This window comes from Numida meleagris, chromosome 2, assembly GCF_002078875.1.
Source record: "Numida meleagris isolate 19003 breed g44 Domestic line chromosome 2, NumMel1.0, whole genome shotgun sequence".
Classification (NCBI taxonomy): domain Eukaryota; kingdom Metazoa; phylum Chordata; class Aves; order Galliformes; family Numididae; genus Numida; species Numida meleagris.
In genome coordinates, this window is record NC_034410.1 from 143159445 (window position 1) to 143176895 (window position 17451).

The window sequence follows — 17451 nt, forward strand, 5'->3', positions numbered from 1 at the left end:
TTATAAATGAAATCTTAATATACAGCCTAACCTATTTTTAATGTTGCGCCAGTTATGTAATCTGTTTGGCCTTGATTCGTCTCAGCAAACTTTGGGCACCTCGTGGAGCTGCCCATGCCTGCAGCCCTCCACCAATTCTCCCTGAAATTTCCACCCTCCCACTCCTTCTTCACCTCTTTGCTGCCCCAAAGAGCACTTGCCATGTGTCTGTGAGGGATGCTGTGCCCCTGTAGACTTCAACAGTCTGTGCAGTGATGAAGTTGCACATCAATAACCCCTACACGCGTACCCACATACTACAATACCACTTTTCAACCCAAGTGATTTCATGGGTTCAGTCTGGCACAGCTAGGCAGAGGTGAACGTGGCAACAGGATGGGGAGGAGCAGAAAACCTTTAACCAGGGTCTATGACCATGCACCTGATAGAAAAGCAGCGTGAATGGCATCCTGGATTAGAAATGTGTCCAAAACAGGCTCCTGTGGAGGGTGATATAGAACTCAGCTTAACTCCCCATAGCCTCAAGATCCAACAGCCCTAGCCTAAATCCTCACAGAAGTTTCTCCTGAAGGGTGGTATCATGGCATTTGTGCCTTGGATGCAAGCTGCTGGGGAAGGAGGTGGTGGGCAGATGCCTACACAAACTGCTGTTAGCACGGCAGGGCTTCAGCCATAGGCCTAGCCCACTCTGTAAGAACATGGGCAGACTGGATAGCAGAAGAGCCTTGTTTCTGACACAGATTAGTGAAGACATCCTCATATCCATTAACAAGATGCTTGTTGTTAAACTATTTCAATAGCTGGCCTGGTTTCTTTCTGGCAGTGTCTATGTTGTTTTGTTCAAACTGACTACATGCTGAAAAGAGGCTAAGATCAGCCAGTCATGGTATCCAAGAACATGAGGCTGAAATGAATTCTCTTCAGAGGATCCAGCACTCCCTCTTAGCTGTGTTCCCTCCTTGTTAACATATGCCTGACCCTATGGCAAGTAATTGCTGAGCAGATCGTGAGGAGGTTTGTTGTGGGTGCAGAGATGGAGAGCCAGAAGAGGATGTGCACGCAGCCCATGTTGGCAACACCCTAGGAAAAGGAACACCTGGAAGTACAACTGCACACAGGAGGAGAAGCACTGTCTCTCCTCTAATATACAGCTACTGGGCACAGCCTTTGGGCATAAAGGCATTTCCCAAGGCCTCTGTCCACACGAATCCCAGGGAACTGGGATTGTTTAGTCTGGAGAAGAGGAGGCTCAGGGGACCTTATTGGTCTCTACAACTCTCTTTTCCCAGGTATCTAGCAATAGGATGAGAGGTAATGGACTCAAGTTGAGCCAGGAGAGTTTCAGGTTGGATATTAGGAAAAGTTTTCTATCAGAAAGAGTGCTCATGCATTGGCACAGGCTGCCCAAGGGGTGGTGGAGTCATCGTCCCTGGAGGTGTTCAAGAAACGTGTAGATGTGGCTCTGAGGGACATGGTTAGTGGGTATGGTGGGCATTGGTTGATGTTTGAACTACACGATGTTAGCGGTCTTTTCCAACCTTAATATTCTATGTTTCTATGATTTATGCTTTAAAGGTTCTTTACTGTGTCTGGTGTAGGTATACAGTGAGAACATACTGCCTTGGAAGGATTTTCCAACCAGTCTTCCCAATCGTACCTCAAGAGCTGATCCTCCTTCCTGCCTTTGAACTGTTTCTGTGGAGGATGGAAAGGATACTGAGGCCTAAGTCACCTTTCACATGATGCGCCTCTTTCCCCTCAGCTGATAATTAATGGAGACTGACACAGGAGCCACTCTATGAAGCATACATCTTTCATCACCTCTGGATTAATCTAGGAAGAGGAAGTTTGAAGCTGAAGTTTCAATTCCACCATCAAATACATTCTCCTTTCAGAGACAGAATGCAGCATTGAGGGATACATTATTATTACGAGTAAAGACACATAACACTATCAAGAAGTACAGACAGAAGAGATAGGCAGAGATGTAAATAACACAAGTATTTATTCAGATACTTAGATTTACACAACTTATGTTTCTCCAGTGCATTCACATATTGGACCAACTTCTGCTCTCAGCAAGGGTGATTTAAATTAGGAATGATTTAATTCAACCAAGTGGGATCATACCAGATTTACAGCTGTGTGTATCAATGCAGTTTAGCTCATCATGTTCAAAGTAATACCTAGGTGGTTTGAAGGAAGAAAAACAAATTTTCCATTCCAGAAAAGGAGAGCAGATCAGGAAAGTATCATCCTTTATTCAAGCCACTGCAAGGACTGATCCTGACAGCAATTCCAATGAAAGCTTCCATTAAAAAGAAAACCAAAAGCAATATTCTCATTTCAAGTGCCTTCCCTTCTCACTTCTCCAAATTACCCTGACACTAACTTCTGGTCAAGTCACAAATGATCCCCAGAAGGAAGAATTTCTTGCGTTTCATCTCTCTCACCAAGACAAGTAGAAGTGTAAGGAAATTGGGAAAGGTATCATAAATGCCAAAAGCAACTAAGCATCAAAGTTGACAAGGGACAGAGTGGAGAACTATATAATGAACAGATACACCATTAAGGGTCAGCTCACTCATAAAACACGTATTTACGAGCACAAATGGCAGATTTATAATGGCATATTGGAAATCCAGGAAATATGCAGCTATCTTTTGCTATAATAAAACCTGTTTCCATTCCAGCAGCTTCAGTGGGCTGGGGATCATCCCCTTTGTATAAAGGGCAGAGGAGTGTTGCACTTCAGTACAGGCTTCACAGGAGCAATACCCACTGTTCTTAGAGAACACTCTCAAAAACATACTGGGAAATGATCACTTGCTGGGTAAGCTGAAGCACCCTGACTGCAACAGCATCTGCTTCACAATATTTTTGTTTCAAATGCAATGTGGTCCCTACATAGTCGTAGCTGTATTCCTAGCATCTGCAGATTACCTGCTGGGAATTCTGAATGAAACCCAATTTGGAGTTTGCTGCAACAGTGTTGTGTAACATAGCAGAGAGACACATGTCAAAAGCAAGCTTTTACGGAAAAGATTAACTCATTTAATTCCTGATCTCCTGGGATGTTATTTTTCTGTATATATGCCTATGTAGTGACAGGGAGTTCAGCCTTATGGCACAGAACTAGTCAACCAACCTCCACCAACACAAACACATGCCCAGCTTGGCTGCCTTTGACCCTCTTTCCAAGGGTGTCTCTGGCCCAGAGCCACTGTGCAATCAAAGGAAGAGCTCTGTTAGTGGACATTGTGTGCTGGCAGCTGACAGAGCAGTACATCACCACTAGTAAATCTTCTGTCGGTCTCTGATTTCCAACATGTTAAGTCTGAAGACTTCCTCTGTGTGAAAGCTGTGTACAGAGACACAGCTCAGAAGAAAACACTGATAACATTATCACAATACAGTTGTAGAGATAATACCCTGTATATAGTGGAAATACAGCTATCATGCTAGAGCTATATACTTCCCTCAATTTAAAAAAAATATTGAGGATGAATACATTACAATCATCTGCAAACATGCAATGAATTGAGTTCTGAGCACTGCTGTGTTCCTAAGGAAAACACCAGTTACATTAGAAGTACAAGTGAGCACAGTGCAGAGCCAGAATGAGCAGCTATCCAAGCATGACTAGGATGGTCCAGGCTAGGCAGGTCTACTTTAGGATGAGGTCTACTCAAAAAAAATTGCAAAGGGGTTGTGCATGTAGGTTTAGCACATATAGAGCTAATTTGAGCACCGCTGTTGCATCTTGGTGTATTCATCCCTGAAACTAATCTACCATGAAGAGCCACAGGCTGTAAATTTAAGGAAAGATTCAGACAGGTTTGAAACTCATTCATACAGATCAGACACCTCCCTGCTTTACACAGTGTAAGTTCGGGTTTCATTGTACAAAAACATTTTTCTGAAAGACAACAGGTTAAATTTTCAGTATACTCATCAGCTAGTTTATGGTCAGGAATTCCATGCCCTTAATTGCCTAATAATTAGTCTTACCATCTCCAATAAAATAAACAACAGAAGGAAAAAAAACCAACCCAACCACATAATCAAACACAGTCTACTAGCATCAAAAAACAGATCAGATGAGTTTGCAAAAACTGATTCAGAGTGATAAGAATGGCCAGCTGATTAATTTTGGTGGTTCTTTAAGTGTCTGAAAACATTTCCATCAGTTGTGATTGTATAAAACAGAACAGTGAAAGCCCAAATTCACAGGCATGCCCCAGGCAACCCAAAAGTTGGCTTATTTCCTTTCTCAAGGACAAACTGTTTAGCTTCTCATTGCCTTTTCTCATTTCTTCATAGATCTACCAAAGCAAAGGCAGTGACTCTACCAGGAGCAAGTGGCACTCAGCTCAGGGGAGGAACAGAATAACTGGAGGCATGTTTACTATTTTTACTTTCAGTAGCACAGGAAAAGGCATCTTTACTCCTATTTACCACCAAAGACAGCCAACACTCAGCAGAAAAGTGAACTACAACAAGTCTGAGAACTGTTCTGACATAGAACCTACACCTCCAGGGTAATGCAAATCCAGTGTAAGCCAGGACAAAATTCATACAGAAATTTCAACTCTTGTTGAATTGCTAAAAAGGGATTATTTAAGTTGGAGCTGAGACCTTCAAACACACGGTTAAGTTCAACCCTCTTAAATTTAGCACTTAAGACTCTCCCAAATCCACTGATCTCAGTGTATGAAAGTATAAGCATATATTAGCAGTTTCAAAGATTTTTTGGAATCAGAGGAAAACTCTAGCATAGTTATAATCTGTCCTTCTCTCTGAAATTAGCTAGAGCAGCTGCCCAAATGACTATCAGCCAATCCATAAAGCATTCAGCTGTTCCTCCAAAGTAGGGACTGTGGCCTGGGGTTGGATAGAAACAAGCTGGGGTCAAGCAGAGGATGTGCCAAGCATTTCTGCACATTCTTGTTAATCAAATAGCACACAGCACATTTACGGATTAGCTTCAGCCACAGGCTCCATAGCACGGATGTGGACACTAGGAAGGCAGAACCAGGAGAGAGGCAGCTCCTTGCTGCAGTTATCTTCATGGAATTTGATATTCAGATAGAAATCACCTGTGTAGAGGAAAAGAAGTGCTCCGAAGTACACAGAGTCTTTGGTTGGCTTTACCTGCAACAGAAAACATGAAAATTAGTAAAATTAAACAAGCAACAAAACAAAATAATTGCACTTTGCAAGCCAGTAGCTCCTTCTCAAAGCACTCTAGAAACATTCATAAATTAAACATCTCAGTATTATCTTCCCACAAAAAGAAGTACATTGTCCCTATTCTAGCAATGGTAAAATGAGATCACTGAAATTAAAATCCTGTGTTATTCAGTCATGCAGCAATGCTGTGGCACAGCTCAAACAAGAAGACCTTCAGTGGTCACTGATTTCAAAATAGATTTGGTTTAAGGCAAAAGCCACCCATAATGTCCTGAATAATCAGGAGCATCTTCCCTTAGACTGCATTCATCAACAGCTACATTAAAGGTCTAAATCATGGCTGTGAACTCTTGCTAAACGCATGGTTAAACACCATTTAACAACTTAGCAATAACTAAATTCACCCCTGCTGATTATTCAGACACAATCTGACTGCAAATTCTAATTGGGAATTTTTAATATTCACTCTCACCAAAATAAACTTAGCAAGACGTATCCCCCCAAAAGTGGGATTTCACCTGTCCAAATTAAACACTGCACTGTGTCTACATTTATATATCTCCCTTCATCACCAAACCATTTATGATCCATATCTTTAATACCAGTATCTTGCTCCACCATTTCAGCAAGGCACTCAAGTAATTTTTAACTTTCATAAACCTATCACTATTTAGTTTGAATAAACATCTGCTTCCAAAAGATGTTAAATCCATTTTCAGAATGCCTAGAACCAGATTAAAGTTACTGCAGATGCAAAACACTGAATTGACACGAAGTTATACCGTTGGATGTAATTCGTTTGAATGATTGTGAAGGCACCAGGTCAGTCCAGCAGACCAGACCCAATAAATGGCAACTGGTGCTCTTCGGTACTGGACTTCACTCTATCAAGACCATCCTACCAGTTCCATTCTGCTCTCTGGACCCTGAATAATTTCTCAAGATATCATTTGGGGCCATCCCTACTCTCCCAGGTAGGCTCGTGCCCATGTATTTTCTTTTTACTTGAATATTCATTGATAATGGGCTTTCTTTGGTCATCCCCGAACACTTCAGTCTCCATCACAGTACAGAGTCCAGAGCTGATTCCAATTGACTGTGACACAATACTGGTCAGCCAGGCTGAGACCCAAGCCCAACCACAAAGGAAATTCTGGCATTATATCCAGAAGCACTGTGCTGCCCAGGTGTGCACAACTTGATTGGAATCAGGGGAAAAAAATGTTAGCAAGGGACATCACTGAGAAATGAGCCGTTTTTTTCTGTTTTCTTCTGTACCTGGCTTTTTTGGACCTTCGTTTCTGGGTCCTTTAGCCAGCAGACACGCACCCCTTAGAGCCGCCTGGGATATTAGGCTTCTTTGCTGCCTGAAATCCTGCTCCTACACCAGAGCCTGGCTTTTCACAAGTGTTGGCATCATCAGAGCTGGCAGAGCCCAGACTCCCTTTGGCTTTGGTGCTGATCACTTTTGCTGACCTACAGCAAACTTGTGTCAGCATCATATCGTCCTAGTGAGTAATGAGAGCAGTCACAGCTGTTGTCCTGACCCACGTCCTTGGCATCTCCTCTCCTCGCTGGGTACAAGTGTGTGCCCTCTGGCATTGCGTCTGGACATGCAGAACATCAAACAGTCTCCCCTCTTGCTCCCTTCTCCTCCTGCTTGGGCTGCCTGCCTTTTTTTTGCCTAACTGGAACCGATGCATGCAGAGAAGGACAGAGGCAGGCACTAATGTAAGTGATGGGCGGAGGTGAGCAGCAAATGAAGCCCCCAGTCTATTTTTCCCTAGTCTAGCTGCCCCACAGAGAAATATCTGTTATAGCATTGATCATGCTATAACAGATGCATTGATCGATCTTGACAGGCGGAAAGGTGACTTCAGGCACATCAACAGCAACACAGTCTCTTCATCTGTTTGAAGTTCTGCCTATGTGGTAGCTCTCCCTGCCTTTATGTCATGAGTCGATGCACCACTCATTGTTTTCTTCACTGTAAGTGGGAAGAATCGGTGAGGCAGGTAGTGGTACATGACCAGATCTGCCTGCAGAGGGCCAGATCCAAACTGATTGGTGTACTGCATACAGGACTCATTCTGAGAGTAAGCAACTCACATTTAGGTGTCTTTGTGCACTCTTGGTATCCAAGCTCCTACTACAGTAAGCAGACATTTAGTCAGCACAGCCAGCGGAGCTAACAGAATGACCTACCCGGCCAGCCTGCAGTTGTTGAAACATAGGTGCCCCATGACATTTTGGGATGACCTAAGGCACTGTGAACAGTGATAAAGGTTCAGCCTTGCATTCTGTTTTGATAAAGGAATTTGAGAATAGGTTTTGTGGCTGCCGAAATAATCGCCAATTTTGCAGTATATTTGCAATTCCATTTTCAGTCAACATGAATACACTACCTGCAAATTTTCAAATGGAATGTATAAAGTTGCAATGAGATACTCAACTCAAAAATTTGATCATGTTGCTTTACTAGGCTTTTGTAAGACCTCTTTTACCACAGAAAGACATCCCTCACTTCACAATCACTCCTTATTCAAATAGCTGTCCAAAAAGCAGATACGCTGCCCCATCATCACACACTCAGAAGAGACACTGCTTATTTATTTCAGGATTGCACAAACCAGGTGCTCAGTGGTTTCCCGCAGATCAAGTACATACTCTGAACTATTGATCTGCACCATATTTATACACAAAAGTTATGAATTAGTAATTTTTCAGTCCATTTTCCTCATGATGACTGGTTAATAATTTTCATAAAATTATAAGGATTCATAGAGCTTTGGTAAGGACAAAGTACAGGAAGAATAAAATTTCACCAAAAATTTCTGATAAACACCTTGAAAAATGCACTAAGAATCACAACCACTGCCATTGAACAAAATTGATGCATTAGTTTCACAAAAGCAAGTTCAAATATCCTACTGTTTTTGTGTTTTTGTTACTCTCTTTTTTATTTTTTAATAAAAAATATTAAAAATTAAAGAAGTTTTGTTATTTATATACTTTAACTATATTATATATTTCATATGCAGCCCAAGGCAATTCCTCTTCACTCAGTGCAGCCCAGGCAAGTCAAAAGGTTGGACACCCATGATGGAGAACACCTAGTTTTAGGCAATTGAATCACATCCCTAGGGTCTATGTTAGGCTGAGTCAGGCTCCATGGACATCCTCCACCTCTGTTACCTAATGAGAACTCAGATAGACAGTATCTATGGAGATACTTCCTTGTTCAGATGTCTCAGTCTGGAACCTAATCCACCTAAATATCCATAAAATGGATATATGCATCTGAGCCATCCGTTCAACAAAAGGATTAATCTGAGAAAATGCAGGTGTCAGATGTAGAATGAAGTAAAATATTCCCTGAACTCCATTGGCCTTGGTGACTCAGTGGCCGTGAAGGGACGCTGTAGGCCTTGCACAGATGTGTACACAAGTTGGATGTAACCCACCGGAGCTGACATTCACCATCCAAGTGACTGCAATGTATGACTCAGGTAATTAGAGAGAAACATAAAGATCCAAGCTGCATTTGTATTGTTGACTGATCTAGCAGCACACAGGCTTGGTAGTCTCACCACCTTGACACTATCTTGTATGTTGTCCCAGTCTGGAATGTAACAACATGCTTTCTCTGTTAAGCCACAGAGTCCAAAGAGATTTTTCTAGAATTCCACCAAATCCTCTGCATGGAGACCATGCTTACACCTCAGGAAAACATGACTAAAGATTCAAGAAAAAACTGTTCCTCCAAGACAGAAGAAAAATTAAGTTTCTAGCATCATCCTAATCCTTCCCCGATTCAGGCTACCATGTGGGACTGATTCCTGAGAACTAACTACTGATTATTTATACTGCTGTAGTACTGAGGGAACTCAGTCAGAGATTAGGGCTCATGCCAGCTACTGTACACTGCCCCAAAGAGTTTAAAGCGTGAGAAGAAGAGCCAAGAAAACTAATTTGTTCCAGATGGGCCACAGAGGACCTGCCAGAAGTGGGCAAATGTTCGTCATAGCTTCTGAGCTGATTCAAAATGACCATCTCTTAATGAATTCTCCTTATCTTCCACTACCAATCATCTGAGCTGCTCAGTGATAACACACCCAGGAAAAAAAACCTGCTTGAGAACAGTAATGGCAAAAACAGGAACAAGGGAAGAAGAATTATTGTTAGTTATAGGAATCTCCATAGCATATCATTTTTTGGTTTTTAATTTGGCAAGAAGTAGCTCTGTCTGATCAATTAATTAGTCAGAACACTGGTAAGAAATAAGAATTTTTAATAATATGGCTAAAGTTAAACTTCAGATTGTGAAGTGAGATAAAAAATAAATAAATGCAAAGGTATTTGATTGGGTGAGCATCCACCATGTTATCTCATGTTTCAAAACCTCACACTAAAAAAGTGTATACTATCTAAATGATACCTTATGAAGTCACCTTTTCTGTTAAATACAGAAGGTTAATCAAATTAAAAGTTAATTTTAAAAATAAAGACCTTACGTAATTTAAAATGTATGAAAATACCTATATATTCTCTAAAATTTTGAGCAAAAGACTTTGCTTTTTGAGGTAGCATATCCTAGCAGAGGCTTTGGAGCACTAATGGAGACTGCTGCTCTGAACTGAAGTGGGAGCAGAAAGAGATGAATAAACACTACCTTCAAGATAAATCATCTAACTTTAAGTGCTAAGAATATGAAAAACGAAATGTTGTGACTTTTACCCTTAAAAAAATCTGTTCATTCTGTGAAGTAGTGTATGTACACTAAAAATTCCTGTATGCATTCTTTCTCTTCCCAATAGATGCAGAAAATGGTTAGAAACTTTTTAGTCTGAAAATAACAACAACAAAAAATTATTTGTTGAGTGTTTAGGCATAAGGACTTGTGCAAGGCCTTTGACATGGTCCCCCACCACATCCTTATCTCCAAATTGGAGAGATGTGGATTTGATGGGTGGACCACCTGGTGGACAAGGAATTGGTTGAAAGGCCGCAGACAAAGGGTGATGATCAATCGTTCTATGTCCAGAATGAAGGCCGATAATGAGCAGTGCCCCCAAGGGACTGTCTTGGCATCGGTGCTCTTTAACATCTTTATCAATGACATCGATGATGGGATTGAGTGCACTGCACCCTCAGCAAGTTTGCTGATGACACCAAGCTGAGTGGTGCGGTTGACACAATGGAAGGAAGGGATGCCATAAAGAGGGAGCTCAACAGACTTGAAAAGTGGGCCCAGGTGAATCTAATGAGTTTCAACACAGCAAAGTGCAGGGTTTTGCACTCGGGCCGGAGGAATCCCAGGCATATATACAGACTGGGAGGAGCAATCCTTGAGAGTAGCCCTGCAGAGAAGGACCTGGGGGTCCTGGTGGATGAAAAACTGGACATGAGCCGCAGTGTGCTCTTGCAGCTTGGAAAGGAAATGGTATCCTGGGCTCCATCAGAAGAGGATTGGCCAGCAGGGAAAGGGTAGCGATTGTCCCTCTGTACTCTGCCCTTGTGAGGCCCCATCTGGAGAACTGCGTCCAGGTCTGGGGCCCCGAGTACAAGACAGGGAGCTGTTAGAGAGGGTCCAGAGGAGTGCCACAGAGATGAGCAGAGGGCTGGAGCACCTCCCCTGTGAAGACAGGCTGAGGGCGCTGGGCTTGTTCAGCCTGGGGATGAGAAGGCTGCAGAGTGACCTCACTGCAGCCTTCCAGTACCTAAAGGGAGCCTACAAACAGGAGGGGAGTGAACTCTTTACAAGGGCAGAACAAGGGGAAATGGTTTTAAATTGAAGGAGGGAAGATTTAGGTTGGATATCAGGGGAAAGTTCTTTACTATGAGAGCAGTGAGGTGCTGGAACAGGCTGCCCAGAGAGGCTGTGGATGCCTCATCCCTGGAGGTGTTCAAGGCCAGATTGGATGGAGCCCTGGGCAGCATGGTCTAGTATTAGATGTGGAGGTTGGCAGCCCTGCCTGTGGCAGGGGGGTTGGAGCTTGATGATCCTTGAGGTCCATTCCAACCCAAGCCATTCTATGATTCTATGATAAGAACTTAATACTTAGGAAAGCAGAGGGATGTTTTGTTTTGTTTTGTTTTTCCTGGGAGGTCACATTCAAGTGAGCACTGATATTGTTGCTATTTCTCCATCATCATGACAACAGACCACACTTTTAAGGTATGAGAAGTATCTCGCTGTAATACCTGATGTTCCCACTTGTTCTTGACCACACATTACTGTTATGCCAAAGCATACACTAGTTCTTCATCCTCCCTCCCACCCAGCTTGGCAGTGCAATAAATCATGTCACCACCTCCTTGCTAGTGTCAGTGTAATGTCAGCCCAATTAGCTCAAACTGCTGACGAATGGAGTTTGAGATAAACTGGCTAACTTTGCACAGCAACAAATACTCACAGCATCTCTCCTGCAGAAGAGGGGAGCATCTTTCTGCAGAGGGGCAAAACTGGGAAATGGCAGCATATCAAGGCACCTCCATTAAACAAGTAAAATAATCATGCTCCAGCAACCTCAGTTTAAGAAAATAACAAGCACACGTTTAATAGCTTCGAGAGGGTAGCATGGAGCTACCAGCTGGGAATCTCGTCCAAAGTCTCAGCTTTAATTTATAAAAAAAGAGACACTGAATCTCTTTCATCTCATCCAACTGTGAGCTTCTTTACCAGTGTCTGAGCTTCTGTCAAACTCGGAGCACGAACACAATTGTATGTTCGTTCCTCCCTGAAGCATCAAATGCACAAACCAGGACATTATTTTTGTCCCCAAAACAGGTGCTGCTTTCTGAAATCTTTTTTCCATTACTGAATTAGTTATTACAGGGGATGAAAGGGCCTCTGACAGCATTAGATCCACTGTTCGAAGAACTTTCTTCCATGATCAGGGCTCTATGTCTCAAAGAAATGTGACTAAGCATTTTCATTAGCAGCCTGTGCAGGACATGTACCAATACTACATAAACGAGAAACATAGCAATTCTTGTCTAAGAGTAAACATTCTCTTCATTTCACCCTTTTGGATGAAAAGGAGGACAAATATCAGAAAACAACTCAATTTTTTACTTTCTGGGGACTGTGTTTACAATGAAAATGTCTAAATACTGAATACAGGGAATGTACCGTATGAGGAGGTGGCCTGGGCAGGCACAAGAGATGTGACCACGTGACTTCTTGCCCATAGGAGACTCAGTCAGAAGGTAAGAATACATGCTGATGTCTCCCTTTTCCCTCATTAGCCCAGAGGGTCAGCCCTTCGGCAGCTGGACATCCACTCACATTAAAAAATCCATATTGTCAGAAAAGGAGTCAAAGAAAGCTGCCTCCTGATTATTTCTGTTGACATATCTCAATTATTCAGCTAAGAATATAGTTAGCACCCATTAAAATTCAAGCTGATGGTTTATTCCATGCTCATTATCTTCTGGAAATATCGTCTTCCCATGGTACGTAATTGAAAAATACGCACAGTGACTGTTGCTGTGGTTAACCTTTAAGTTCTTTCTTACTGAGGCTCAGCTAAACATTCAGTTTTGACAGGTACGTTTTATTAGCAATGTGAAGAGCTGACCTAAGCAAAGGTCCTAAGAACAGTCATCCTCCTCCTCTTGTTTATAAGCTACCAGAAATACTGCTTACTCTACTCTGCCATATTGTTCATGTTTTTCATTCCTCTCATTTTTTGTTGTTGCTGTTTTTTTGGGAAAGGATGTGTGAGAGAGTAGTTATACTGGGGAGCTATTTTCAGTGTTTTACTTCACAAGCAAAAAACTCATGGACACAAAATTTCTAAATAACAATTTGAGAGAAAATTCAAAAATTCAAGTATGTTAAATAGGGACTTTTTTGTCCTATTTTAAGCATGGTTTTTGTATTTCTTTTTCTCTTTATTTTCATAGAAAAACTAAAGCCAAGAGACTAGGAAATGAATGAGCTCATCTTTCTGGTCATTAATGTTTAGCATTTCTTTTTCTTCTTCCTTGGGATCTAACTAAAACTGATTTGATGATTTCCTTGGCTTAGCCTGAGGGACTAATTCTCATGCACTGAAAAGAAAAAGTTACTTAAAATCTATTACTGTGGGCTGCACTGAATGGCTCAAGGGACAGGCAATATGGTATTACACATTTCTTCTAGGTTACTCATTCACATCTTGCCAAATTTTGAGTGACCAAAAGTTACTGTCTCCAACAGTTTGCTGGCAGTTTACACTGCAGGCAATTACAGTCTTAAACCATCTCAGAGAGATGGTTCTACTTCCCCAAGCCTACAGCAGTTTTAGCAATAGCCGCCATAATCATGGCATTTTCCAAAAATCTATTTGCCTTATAGGGCACAATTGAGCAATGAAACTCTTTTATGCAAATACACACCACCCAGAACAGTGGTACCTTCGACAGAAAGACTTACGGAATCAATGTAGAAGGTGTTGGATCCCACAAAAGTGATGGCATCCTGCAGCTCATAGTTGTGCACCCCATTCTGGTAATCCTGGTAGGGCGTCATGGTGAGCGCGAAGGGTCCCACGCTGTGCTTGCTCCAGTTGGTCAGCTTCACCTGCAGTGGGACTGGGTCACCCACTTTGCAGTCCACCACCACATCGCAGTCGCAAAGCTTGCCATCGACGAGGATATCTGTAAAGCAAGAAGATAATTCCACATTAGGTTTGGCTCCTGCTTTGGAAACTGTATTAATTTTTAATTATTAGGAAACTTAGCAACAAAGAATAACCTAAATGAAACCAAGAGTGCATAACAGCTGGGTGATCCGTTGTGGAGCCAGGAGTTGGACTCGATGATCCTCTTGGGTCCCTTCCATCTCAGGATATTCTGTGATTATATGATTCTATGACAGTTAACCTTAGAAAAAGGCAGTGCTGCAGTGCTGTATACAGTGGTACTGCAGGAAACGACTTGCAACCACCAGCTCATGAAGGTTTGATATCTGTCCACAGCTGCTGAGAGTTACGAAAAAAATGACTACAATCTATACAAAGGCACCAGAAGAAATCTTTTAACCAGCTCCCATTTAACCTCCTCCCCAGAAGCCAAAGCCACGGACACTTCTCATGCTTCTCCTGCCCAACAGCAGCATCAGGTGAAGGGAAGTCCAAACAGGAGTCATCAATACAAGCTGGGGCTGGATAGATTCAGGGCTGGATGTCCACGCTCACATGTTACAGCCAGAAATAAATCTTCCTATACAGAGGTGACCTTTTTGAGCAGGACAGACACTGCCAGAATTTGCAATGTGACACATATATTATCATCCAGATTATAAGGAAAAAAAGGGATTTTAAAATTATACAGCAGTAGTACAAGCTCGTTCACTCTTTCTGCTTTAATTCATTTTGGGATTTCTATTTTTAACTTTCCACTTTTATTTCCCTTACTGGGATAGCAGAAAAATACAGAGCCTCTAAATTGGTTACTGCTGGGACAGTGACAGCCAGAGTGATGTGTCCACTAACCTTGCCATTTGCTTATACAGAACCAAAATGTTTTGTTACTAACACACTATGAAATTGCTAGTCCAATTCCCTGCTCTGAAAGGGCTCCCAGTTGTGCAGTATTACTGCGTTTTTCAGATGAGGGTTATCTCCCATGCACTATTAATATGGGAACATTTCTATTTCACTGTGGGCTCATGTTCATAGATAAGAGAAAGCCCTGGGCACATGTAAGAAAGCATCCTCTCTGTGAATACCTATCCCCCCAGTCTCACATGCCCAAGAGGCATTTCCATCACTCCAGCTCCTCCTCAGTTGCCTGCCTTATGATAGACAGCATATTATTCCTCTGCCAAAAGCACCACATTTACATTAGTAATATCTCCTCTTCAAGAAAAGAAACTCTTTTTATGCTTCAGGAACTTTCGGAGAGAAAAACATTTGATTTTACACCGAGGTGATTCATTTTTTTTTTTAACTTATTTTTGTTTTGTTGCCTTAGCAGAAAAACTACAAAATGATGCATGTTCTCATGATGCCCTTTAGCGTGGCAAACTGAACAAGCTTCAGTATAGCAACTAAAGAAAAAGAACTAGTGCCAAAGAAGAAAGTAGTCTGAAAGGGACATTAATTCCAGAGGTGGGATTAGCAAAACTGAAAACTCCGCATTGACCAAGGCTGCCCAATGCAGCAGCACATCCCAGATCCAAGTGGCTCAGAAGAGGAAACCCCACAATGCTCAAGCTGTAGTGATCCAAATTCCATGCTGCTGTCCCAGTTGAAACGGTCCCTGTGCCAAAACCCTCCCGTTTCCAAAGGAGATGCCCAGTTTATGATGATAAGAAGGAAAAGGAATTTGTAATATCCACTGGATTTTAGGAAAGAGCAAGAAAAACTGATTGGCATTGGGCTTGTTTTCATAGAATCATAGAATCACTAAGGCTGGGAAAGACCACTAAGATCATCTAGTCCAATTGTCCACCCACCACTACTATTGCCCACTAAACCATGTCCCCAGTTGCAATAGCACACCCTAATGCTGCAGGATCTCCTGCCCAACATGATTAAACCACATCTTGCGGGATTGCCCTGAGATCCTGGAGGCAGATGTATGTTGTAATGGTATCCCATTACCTGGGATACACTCCAAACTTAACTGACTTATTTTTTTTTAATCACAAAATTGAGTTTGGAGGTGTGCATATAATCTTACTGCTTCTCAGCTTCCAGCCCTAGAAGCAAAGTCCAGTTGCTTCTTTCAAAAGTGATGCATTTAAACCAGTTTGTGAGCTTAAATCAGTTTGTTTTCAAGCTTCTCCCTGCAAGGTGAGTGCTTTCATTTGAAAATACATCTCTTTTTTCCTTGTTCCTCCAGCCAGCAGGTCCCACAGCTGTGAGAGCTCCCTGGACCAGCGTGAGCCTTCAGAAACACTCAGCAAGCTAAGTGGATGAATCTGTGTTTTCAAGCTGCTCATCAACTTGCATTTTAGCTTTAAAATTCAGTGCTCTGCTGTAGGAATTATAAATGAGCCCTTTGCCCTCTGTCTCCACCTTTGTAGCTAAGAATAGCTCAGAGCACTGCCTGTGCGAAAATAGAAAATCTAAACAAAAGGGAAGCAATTAAGCCTGACTCAACCAGATTAATTTTCTTTCATACTCCTAAAAAAAAAACCCAAAACCAAAAAACTAATTCATTTAAGATTGATTTAAGAGTATGTGCGCACATGTGCTTGTGTACGTATTGGGAGATTATTTCCTTCCATCCCAGCACACCCTTCCTTCTCGCCGTACCGCAGCCAAGGAGCTCAATGAGATGTCAGATGAGAAAACACATGGCTGGCGTGCAAAATACTATGGGAAGGAGTGTTTAAAAACAGTCTCCTTTCATCAGAGAGAACAGCTTGGTTTGACAGGCAGCTTCACTCCCTTCCTGACACAGAAAACATCTCATGGACCATACGGATTTGCTTTAATATTTTCATCCGTGAACAGAGGAAAAGCCATGTGCACAGGGTCCCATTTCTGCAGATTCAGCTCAGTCACACAGATGGCATGTAAAAGCTGAGACTGCTCACACCACTGCTGTGAGAGTGAATCATTACTGGCTTCAGTATACAGGAGCTCTGAGTCAGAAGAGACAGTCTCTCACACAGAAGACAGTGGTGGCCATATAGCCAGCTTTCCAAGATTCAGGCTCAAGACAAACACTACAGAAAAATAAAAGAACGAGTTCAGTGTCAACAACATAAATAAATTACATAGGAAAGGTGGGAGTTGAAACTCAGGCAGTCACACAAAAAAAATCATAAATAGAACCACAGAATCACAGAATCATAGAATGGCTTGGGTTGGACCTTAAACATTGTCTAGTTCCAACCTCCTGCTGTGGTCAGGTCAAAAAAGACCAAGCAATCTCCTTCTAATCAAAAGCAAAATCCTTTTAGATACTTTAACAAGCCAACAGAATTCTGCTTCTCCTTTTTTCTTTCTCCTTTTTCCATCTATTTTTCCCCCTTTTTCTCTTTTTTCTCTCCTGCTTATTTACCTACACACATTCTCTAAGGGAAGCATCCTTGGGTGCCAGCATTACCCTGCAATGCCTGAAAGGGAGCAAAAAACGGAAAGCCTTGCTTTTTCACTGAGGGCCTTAACCAAGCCTTTTAGGGTTTCTATGAGATCACTTTCCCATTGGAAGAACTATTCCATGGCCCACCTGATAGGAAATGCTTACTTCATAGAGTCACAGAATGGCTTGGGTTGGAAGGGACCTTAAAGATCATTCAGCTCCAACCCCCCT

The 17451-nt window shown here is 42.1% G+C and overlaps 1 protein-coding gene across 3 annotated transcripts in view; it reads right to left on the reverse strand.

Moving 5' to 3' along the window:
- TRAPPC9 (trafficking protein particle complex 9) overlaps positions 1983-17451 on the reverse strand; it is a 472762-nt gene continuing 457293 nt past the window's right edge. For all 3 annotated transcript variants that reach the window (XM_021387135.1, XM_021387133.1, XM_021387134.1), the window contains 2 exons: positions 13616-13839; positions 1983-5154 (listed from right to left, as the gene is read on the reverse strand). In XM_021387135.1, the coding sequence (XP_021242810.1) occupies positions 4975-5154; positions 13616-13839 (404 nt within the window). In that variant the 3' untranslated portion in view covers positions 1983-4974. The remainder of the gene's footprint in view (positions 5155-13615; positions 13840-17451) is intronic.